This window comes from Pygoscelis adeliae, unplaced genomic scaffold (assembly GCF_000699105.1).
Source record: "Pygoscelis adeliae isolate BGI_AS28 unplaced genomic scaffold, ASM69910v1 Scaffold145, whole genome shotgun sequence".
NCBI classification, from domain to species: Eukaryota; Metazoa; Chordata; class Aves; order Sphenisciformes; family Spheniscidae; genus Pygoscelis; species Pygoscelis adeliae.
The window spans coordinates 3,847,511-3,857,817 of NW_008824866.1; the positions used below are offsets into that span (position 1 = coordinate 3,847,511).

The following is a 10,307-nucleotide window of genomic DNA, read 5'->3' on the forward strand; positions in this document are numbered from 1 at the left end:
GAAATTCAGTATCTTGTTAAACGTGTCCTGAAACCTCTGTTGTGTATGTGGAACTTGCCTACCATCCACTCACATCCAACATGATGGACCTTTATGAACTGGTTTCAGATGTTATAGTAAGCCTGAAATTCAAACTGTGAAAAAAAAAAAAAAAACAAAACCAAACAACCCCCCCCCCGCAAAGTCATACCAAAGTACATATGTTAATGTGCTTTGAAAGCTGTCAGTCTTTTTATTAAGGGATAATAAGCAGTGAACTTTTGAGGCAATGCCTTTATTTTCCTTTTCACTCCTCCCTCCCAATATACTTTTCTTTAAACTTAATTTTGGTGGGTTTTGCTGGTTTGTTTTTTGGAGCTCTTCTGAGTGCACTTTTTCTTTAAGCATGAAGGTTGCAGTGCCAAGATACCTCTGGCTTTGTGCTCCATAGCAAATGTTATTTGCTGCAGCACCACTCTGAAAAGCAGCCATTATTTGCTTGCTATCTGAAATTTGCTGAGCCAAGAGGACAGGAACTGAGAGGCTGCTTACCTGGAAGCCGAGCAGCTCCAGTATGAGGCTGGAGAAGTGGCTGGCGGCGTCTGTAGGTGCTCGCACACCTCATTTAACCAACTTTGAAAATCCTAAGAGTTGTCACTTACAAATAGGGTATAGAATATTATAAATGTCTAGATGGGTATAGTGCCAATTCTTAAAGTATTCCAGGATCGTGGAAAGCTGAAAGGCTGGGGGGGTGTGTCTCTTTTTACTTCCTAGTACCCTTTGAGATACTGTATGCGTTTCCTTAGTACAGCTGCCCTGTGCCCAGCTGATAGAGTTGAGAAGTCGCACTTTAAATGGAGAGGACAAAGAAAAGTAGTTCTGTAACATGACTGTTGCTTTTCAGAAAAGCAACCTCAAAGCGGGGATTGAACTGTAGGTGTGTCTTGACAGAGTGTCTGGTATTCGGTCTGCTGGACATGCCTTTTGTTTTATGGCTACTTATTCTCCTAGGCAGAAAATGTGTCAGCTGCTTGCTGCAGGAGCAGATAAGTAGCCTGCTTATGGCCAAAACCTCCTTGCAGCACTTGAGTTTGTCACTTGCAGCTAAGACACTGCTGTTCCCATCATCCAAATCTCAAACCTGGTTTCTGCAGTGATTTAGGAGGCTTGAGATTGTTTCCAGTTGCCAAAGTGTGTGGGGGTTGAGGTTTTGTCTTGTGTGTGTTTTTGTTTGTTAATATTGTGGAAAATCTGCTCTCTTGCATATGGCAGTCTTGTACTGAAAACAGGGTATCACAGTACTGCAGAATGTTGTTATTCTTAATTTTCAACTGGATGCTACTGTAATTCCTCAGAAAAAGAAAAAATCGAAATGCTCTAAATTACCTGACATTTCTTAAGGATGTTGGTTTCTGCAACCGGGATATCAAAGCTGAAGGTGTGAAGTTTACTTGCTCAGGTAACAGAGCATCAGTTTCTACAATTGCTTCAGAATTGCATTGCTGCACATGTTAATTTTGTTTCTTGTCTGAAATAATTCAAGTATGTTGGATACGATTCTGAGACCCTCAAGGTGTTCACCTTCTTTCCGCTGCCTCTGTGAGTTAAAATCAAGTATGGGTCTGGATTGTTTGTAGGCCAAGTAGCAAAGAGAGAGAGCACTGAACAGCAATGCTGCTTCAAAGGTTTGTGATGACTTTTAGGTCTGAGGGGCAGGCAGGATTTCTTATATCCCTCCAGCTTACAATATTAACTTTAAAATAGTGAAGGAGTGATGAGTGCTTTCTTACAAGCTTAAATTTAATACTTGGGCTTGTCAGCTTTGATAGCAGCCCATGATTTCCCTCGCCACCCCCCAGCAGATACTGCTCTGTTCAGTGCTGTTTGTAAACTAAAAGTAGGCTGATCTTTCATTGCTTCTCTGAAGATTTTGTTGGCTGCTTGATGTAACTATGAAATAATTTATTGAAGTCCAAGGCTGCAGAGTATTTCAAAGTATTAGTATTAAAAAAAAGTTAACTATGAACTACTAAATACGCCCGTTCCTTATTTGCTTACCTGAAGAGCCCTGAGCTTCTTGATGAAATAAAAGCTGGTGCTATTACATGCCAAATAATTGTGGTAATAAGCTTGTGAGAGGTTGCTGTGTTGAATTGTTTTCATTCCATGGATTCTTGAACCGAGAAGGATCTTGAGCGTTTCCTCCCTGGTTTTTTGTGGGCTCAGGACTGGCGAAGCTGCAAGCTGCTCTTCCATGGGGGCCTGAGGCCACTGTATTCTCCCTTGTGTTAGCCTGTCCTAAGTTACTGAAGACCTCCTTCTGCATCCGTGCTTTGGCTCTTGCACAGCAAAAATATCTGGAACCCTTAAAAGCAGAAGCTCTGAGGGTTCAGTTCATCTTTTTTCTTCAAGATAACATAAATTTGCTGTTGTTGCACTCAAAAAAGAAGCACTTCATGCCACTTCCCATCCAAGGCCTGTTTCCTTAACAGGACTTTTCTGTATTTTTGCCTATAATATTTGTTACTATATGATAAACACTTGTCTATGTTTCAGTCTCTCCAGATGTTTCTAAATGCTGGTTATGGCTCTTCTGCCTACCTGTGTCTTGTTTTTTTCTTCAGAAGCTGGTCTGTGGTTGCTACTAACCTGTGGTGGGTTTGGGGTTTGTTTGGGGTTTTTTTCCCCCTTTTCTAAAGACTGTAAAAAGTTGGTTTGAAAATAAAGTTGCATAGATGAGCCTTTTGTCTGATCCACTTTTCTGGGGTGATTTATGGTGTGTTTTTGTTGCTGGTATGCTTTATGTACAACTACAGTTGATGTTTGGGTACACAGAAGTTGTGGGGAAGGGGAAAGCAAACTTAACATTTGTTTATACCAATCATTACCTTCAAATTTTTTAATTTTAATTTTTTTTTTGAGGGTGTGACTGCTTAGAGACTATCTTTGCTGATGGTGTTTTAGGATTCCCTGTTTGGTTTTTCAACTGAGATTTCCTGATCTCTTGCAGCAGAGCTTCCTCCTCCATATACTGCCATTGCAAGCCCAGATGCCAGCGGTGTACCTGTAATAAACTGCCGCGTGTGCCAGTCGCTAATCAATTTGGATGGCAAGCTACATCAACATGTTGTTAAGTGCACAGTTTGCAATGAAGCTACGGTAAAATGGATTTTTAGCATTTTCTTTTTGTGGAGGGAAGCGGGGGGAGGTTGAAATACATCCTTGGTAGAATTCATGTCCTCACCTACAAAGGGTGAGTCCCTTCCTGCCACCCCTGCGAAGGACCTGTTTGCACAGCTGGCTGCTAGTGTAGTTAGTGTGCAAGTTCAAGGGTTGCTGGCCCAAGGATGGCCGTAAGCAGCTAGAATAAATCTTCATGCTGTTGATGAGGCTGCACAGGATGTTTCCTTCTGAGGCAGAGGACAAAAAGCAAAGATGTTGTTGAAGTAATTGCTCTTCTGTAAAGAAGGGTGAAACTGTTTTTGGTGGGATGAACAGAAAGGAATTGAATTGTTTTAAGAATGGAAGAAACAAAGTAACTAACCCACATGTCTCCTGGATGTGTGCTTTCCTCCTGCAATACTATTCAGTCAATTTGTTAGCCTGCTAACAAACCACAACACAACAATTTTGAAATGCAGAAATTGTAGGTTCTGTTTCAGTGATCAGACTTTTTTGCTCCTCCTCCCCTTTTCTTAATTCAAGTCTTCAGCTTTTGGCCTCCTGCTTCTATTTTTTTCCTTCCTGCCAGTTTCAGCATCTGGTACTGCAGCGCTCCACAGCCACTGGGGGCATTTGCATGAAAAACACTGGACTGGATTTATTTTATGAAAAGAACTTTAAATTATGTCCAGAAAATAGGAAGCCTTGAATCTGTAGGAAAACTTTTTTTTTCACTTAAGAGAGTAGAGAACCTGCCATTAACACTCGCTTTCCCTGCCAATATATAATGTTTCAGGCCAAACAAAGTATCTTGCAGCTTTTGAGACTTGTGATTTGCTGTATGAAAGGGACCCAGAAACTTGACTCCCAGGTTGGAGAGAGAGAATTTCAGTACAGTTTAAAATAAGATTACAATTTGGCAATGTCTACATGTTCTCTTAGTGACTGAGAGCCAGACTGAGGTCCTCTCACTGTTGAATAAAGCCATTGTACCAGGCAAGGAGGCTTTCTTGATCTTTTGACTGTTTTTTTAAAAATATACTACTACTTAAGCTATTAAAAATATTAAATATTTAGTTATTAAAAAATAACTAAACTGAAGTCTTGAATTCTTCATTACTAAAATATGAATGGTTTTTCCATTAGTTTGCAGAATCTTTTTATTCTAGTGAGGAAATTTGCAGTTCTTTCTCTGAGCAGAGAGAGAAAACTTCCAATTTTGTCTTGACGCTCAAGTTTCCTTTGTAAGAGGAACTGTATTTCTCTGTTAGCAAGAACTTGTCACTGAAGGTGTTCTGCTTTGTCATACTGTTATGAGTAAAAAAAGTGAATTGCTATGACTTCTGATGTGTGTTCTCTGGTGTTTTTTTTGTTTTGTTTAGCCAATCAAAAACCCTCCTGCAGGGAAGAAGTATGTTAGATGTCAATGTAATTGTCTCCTTATCTGTAAAGATACGTCTCGGAAAATAGGCTGTCCAAGACCAAACTGGTAAGAATAAAAAACTGTAAGTGCCTTGAGATAGTCTTCTTTGAAGCAACAGTGCTCTTTGAGCATGTAAAATGAAAAGAGGTTCAAGCCTGGGCCTCTGTACATTGACACTTACAGAGCATTACTGAATTACTGCAGAGACAGGTGGTGGTAGTGTCAATTTTGATTTTTTTTTTAAAGTTTAAAGAAGAAAAAAAATTCTTTTTGTATTTAGTGGTAGTCTCAAATGTCTGTTTCCTATTTTAGCTACTTCATAAGGAACAAATGGTATAAAGAACAATGGAGAAGAAAATCACTTCTTGTTTCTGGGACTTCACACTCATAATTTCTTGCAAACTTAATTACTGTAAACACACAGGTTGCTCGCTTTGCCTGGTTCAGAGTGGGGACTTCAGAACGAAATGGGAGAGGGAGCAGTAGGTTGGCTTCAGTCCTGTCCTCCCTTCTTTGGTACACTGAGTTTTCAGTCTCCTCTCAGCTCTCGACTTTAATTTACACATTTGTTGCAACAGAAACAAGTGTGATTTCCATAGTGAGTGTTCTTACTGTTGGGCTTAGGACGTTAAAGATCCCACTGAGGTAGGAGTAATTTGATTGTAAGCGGTGCAGCTCTAACAGGAGAAACTGAGATGAAGGCTAGGTCTGCAGATACTTGAATGGAAACTCTGCCACACCAAGTGCCCTAGTCACCAGTCTGTTGGATGTTCTCATTTTGAAACATAGTTGAGACTTGGAGGGGACTTTTTTTTTTTGCTAATGCAGTGTTGGGGAAAACTGCAAAACATTCCAAATATTTTCTCAGAGAAAAAATGTTCATGGGATACTTCAGTTGTAAGACATCATATGGTTGGTAACCAAGCTGAATCAGAAACTCCCTAATTTTATTAAAATAATCTCAAAAGCATGTATTTCAGCAGTTTCCCTAAGATAGCCTATGTATTTGTTTTACTAGAAGATGGGCAAAATTGGGGTACTTCGAAGGAGAGAGTTGGGAGTGTGCCCTAAATGGAAGGCTCCAGATTGAAGGGAGGCCATCCAGAATACAATTTCGGTTGTATATGGAGAGAGATGCAGTGCAAGTTAAATAATGCTTTAATTTTTGCCTTCATTTTTTCATGCTAGGAAGTCTGGTCCTCATTCTGCTTTGAGTTGGTTAATTTGGGTACTCTCATTTTGGATGGACAAATTGTATAATTAAACTAGAAATGCATTGAACATAAAAGCAAACACTTACAAACTGTTTTTTAAAGTAAATTGATTGCATTTAGTCAACCTGGGGTAGTTTTCTTTTTTAGTTTACTCAATTTGAATGGAATTCTTACTGTACAAATGCGGATATGCTGCTTATATTGACACGGTTGTCAGTAGTGTGGGAAGGAGGAGTATCTGACTTGGGAAGGAGAACTAGGTCATGGAAGAGTTCTTACTCTTTCTACATGTTTCACATGTACATTCCAATTCATGGGCTTGCTCAGCCTGGGTATTAAGATTTCATTTTCCTGAGGAGTGTTTCTGCCATATGATGGCAAGTCTTTGATCTCTACAGGGTTCTGGCTTGCATGGCTGATCTTACAGTGAGAGAGAATTTTTTCAAAACTGAAAAGGGAAACACTTTGGAGAGAGACCAAAACTGGGTGCATCATCTGTTTAAAAAGCAGATTATAGTTTAAAAGTGTAAAATATTTGGTAGTGACTGAGCTAATTGCTTAAATGGATTGTCCTTCTCTTTTGCTAGCTTAATTACATGTACATCTAATGTTCTTAACACAGTAGACGCATCATTACTCTTGGTCCAGTAATGCTGATCCCAGAAGAGCAGCCAGCTCAGCCTGCCTTGCCAGTTCAACCAGACGGAACTAGAGTGGTATGTGGGCACTGTGGAAATACGTTCCTTGTAAGTAAAGCACCAGATTCTTCTTCTCACCTCACCGTGCTATCGCTCAAGCTATTTGTTGTAAGCACTTTTAAGAGCGTATTGCCTCACTCTGTGGCATCATTGAGGAACTAAAGCTCCTTCTGTGCTCATATTGCTATAGTATAGTCTGTATTTCGTTACCTTTACATGCATTTCAAGAAAACTTTTAACAGTCTTTCTGTGCATGCGTGGGTAAAGCCCACAGTCAGTCTTATTGCTTAGAGATGCAAGAGTAGATGATACTGGAAAAGGAAGTTATGTTTCTAAGTTCTGTTTGGACTTGCAATGATGGTTATGTTAGTGATTAAGATAGTATATGTTCTGCCATTGCTGTATGGACCCCTGAAAGCTGTTTGTTACAGTGCTTTCCATTAGCATATTTGTCAGTTGTTATAGAACTGGAGATTTTGGTTTGTATGTGAGGCTGAAAGTTTCTCCTGGTTTTGTAGTGGAAGGACGCAAAAAAATACTCTTGCTGTTAAACCATTTTTTTTTAGTCTTTTACATGAATAAGGGGCTGCCATATTTGAATTTTGGTTTAGGAAGGGTCTCTGCAATACACAAGTAAGCTAGCTTTAGCTTCATCATCTAGCAGTGCTAGAATGTTTGTCAGGTTTGTGAGTTATGGGAAAGGGCTAAGGTAAGTGGTACAGCTGAAGGACCTCCGTAGTCACCAGAGTGGTGTTACATTGCTGAAACAAAGGATTGTAAGATATGGAAAGGCCAGAGAATACTCAAGTGCATTTTGTGAAAGGAAAAAGGAAGCTTAAGGGATGGTACTCCATGTTGGCTTGTATCAGAAGTGAGAGAAGGGTTTGCTTGTGATGAGCTCTATAATGGAATAGACTTGTTCCTTCAAATCTTTACTTCAGGTTTATGGATCAGTGAGGTGTGCAATAATGGCTTAACTACTGTACTAGAGGATGAATGCAGGGAGTAGGAGATGGCTCTTACACTTTTGTTTTTTAAAGGGAAACTAGGGATTTGATTATGAATTTACAAGTAATGTAGTATCTGAGAAACCATTAGAGAGATGCTTGAGAAATATTGTATCTACTAATTCTGCCTATATATTAAAAAAAATATTCCTCTTAACCCTTGCTGAAGAACAGTAGTCTCTAACTGGAGATAGCTGGAGTTGGTTTTCTGTTTGCTTTTTTTTAAAATGCAAGTCTATATGTGACCTTAACTAGTAAGAACGTTGTATGCAATACAGAATAATATTACTAACAAAACTACTGGATCTATGGAAGAAAAAGGCCATCTTGAGTAGAATCATAGAATCATTAAGGTTGGAAAAGATCTCTAAGATCGAGTCCAACCGTCAACCCAACACCACCATGCCCACTAAACCACGTCCCTAAGCGCCTCATCTACACGTCTTTTAAATACTTCCAGGGATGGAGACTCCACCACTTCCCTGGGCAGCCTGGTCCAATATTTAACCACTCTTTCAGTAAAGACATTTTTCCTCATGTCCAATCTAAACCTCCCCTGGCACAACTTGAGGCCATTTCCTCTCGTCCTATTGCTAGTTACTTGGGAGAAGAAACCGACCCCCACCTCGCTACAACCTCCTTTCAGGTTGTAGCTCGGCCTCCTTTTCTCCAGGCTAAACAACCCCAGTTCCCTCAGCCGCTCCTCATAAGACTTGTTCTCCAGACCCTTCACCAGCCTCGTTGCCCTTCTCTGGACACCCTCTAACACCTCGACATCCTTCTTGTAGTGAGGTTTTGAGCCCAAAACTGAACACAGTATTCACGGTGCGGCCTCACCAGTGCCGAGTACAGGGGCACGATCACTTCCCTGCTCCTGCTGGCCACACTATTTCTGATACAGGCCAGGATGCCATTGGCCTTCTTGGCCGCCTGGGCACACTGCCGGCTCATGTTCAGCCGGCTGTCAACCAGCACCCCCAGGTCCTTTTCCGCCAGGCAGCTTTCCAGCCACTCTTCCCCAAGCCTGTAGCGCTGCATGGGGTTGTTGTGGCCGAAGTGCAGGACCCGGCACTTGGCCTTGTTGAAGCTCATACAGTTGGCCTGGGCCCATCGATCCAGCCTGTCCAGGTCCCTCTGCAGAGCCTTCCTACCCTCCAGCAGATCAACGCACGCGCCCAACGTGGTGTCCTCTGCAAACTTATGAGGGTGCACTCGATCCCGTCATCTAGACCATTGATAAAGATATTGAACAAGACCGGCCCCAATACTGAGCCCTGGGGAACACCGCTCGTGACTGGCCGCCAACTGGATTGAACTCCATTCACCACAACTCTCTGGGCCCAGCCGTCCAGCCAGTTTTTGACCCAGAGTACATACTCTAAACCAGGAATCTTTTATTAAACGTTGCCTTTTCTTTTAGCTGCTTTTTAAAATATAGTAGCATGTTACAAACTGTTAAGTACCTGCATGAACACTGTTAGTTTGACACAGAGTCATAATTTAATTTTGTAATGCAGTTAAGTGTTTTAGCATAGCTTTAAAACTGCCCAGGCTAAAGCAGTGCTGTAGAAGAGTTACGGTATTTAGTTTTAATGTCATCTCTTAAGACCATCTCTACTATGGGGGGGTGGGGTGTTTTGTTTTTAAATTAGGGAGGGTCAGTGTTATGAAGTAAAATTCTCATTGCTAAATTATTGGCCTATCTTTGGGGACTTTGATAAGTATGGGAGTTTTATTTATTCCCTATTTACCTTCTGTAAGTGCAGCCCAAATTAATTCTGTAGTTTATACTATGAACTTCTTTAGGTGAACATAATGGGGGTTGGAGGGGAAACAAACCCAAACCCATAAAGGCTGGTTTTGCCCATAACTACTAGATTATGCCTTAAAAGGCTGTTTCCTAATTTGGAATTTGTGCATGTGACTTCAGGTCTGATGGTTGCTTTAGGGAACTGCATCATTTTGAACTTCATAGTCCTATCTGCCAGTAAGACCCAATTTACCGCTTCACAGTACATTGAAAAGAAGCCCTCAAAATAATTTGAAATTTGAAGCTTGTATTCTTTTATGCTAGCAAGAAACAAGCCCTTTTTTCTCCTTTTATACAGCTTTCCCACCACTCTCTTGCTTATACCTTTTTCTGTTACTAAGTTTGAGATTCTGTAAACAAAATCTTTTAGTTAACAAAAATCAGAAGATTGCTTGGGTTTGAGAGTGAGAAGAGAAGCAAAAAATAGAAGTGCTTTAGTCAGCCTGGAAACTCAGCTTCTGTGAGGGTATTTCTGCCCTTCGATAACTCCACATTGTAAAGCAAATATGTAATGCTAGATGCATCTCTCAGTAACTCAGTAAGGTATCTCCTTTACTTTACTTGGCAGTTAAAAAATAAATAAAATAGACAAGCAAAGCTAGAATCCCTGGGGTGGAAAAGTCAAATTGTCAGTTGCTTGTTCTGTGTTCTTCTAAGACTATCAACTTGCTCACCACCTTTCCAAGAATATTTTTTTTTCCATATGAAAGCATACATATGGGCTGTGCTTTCCCTGTCTCTACACATGGGGAGTGTTTTCTATAAAATATTAAAAGCATGCTCCATGCTATGGAGTGCCTTAAAGTTTCTCTGTCTCAGCTGGGAGAATGACTTAGTACTGAAGTGATACTGTAGCTGAACTATCACTACTTATTCACGTTTTGTTCATCAGATTATTTTTTTCCTTGGGTAACCTGATAGGAGTCTTTTCTGTGTTAAGGTTTCCACTGTTTCTGGCAGATTTGGTGTTCAGACAAGTGGAAAAAGTGGTAGAATAGAAAAGGAGGGCAG

General features: G+C 40.6%; 1 protein-coding gene across 1 annotated transcript in view; it reads left to right on the forward strand.

Moving 5' to 3' along the window:
• Positions 1 to 553: 553 nt before the first annotated feature.
• TMEM55A (transmembrane protein 55A) overlaps positions 554 to 10,307 on the forward strand; it is a 23,373-nt gene continuing 13,619 nt past the window's right edge. The window contains exons 1-5 of the mRNA XM_009324454.1: positions 554 to 648; positions 1,338 to 1,441; positions 2,993 to 3,141; positions 4,527 to 4,633; positions 6,404 to 6,527. Of these exons, the coding sequence (XP_009322729.1) occupies positions 554 to 648; positions 1,338 to 1,441; positions 2,993 to 3,141; positions 4,527 to 4,633; positions 6,404 to 6,527 (579 nt within the window). The remainder of the gene's footprint in view (positions 649 to 1,337; positions 1,442 to 2,992; positions 3,142 to 4,526; positions 4,634 to 6,403; positions 6,528 to 10,307) is intronic.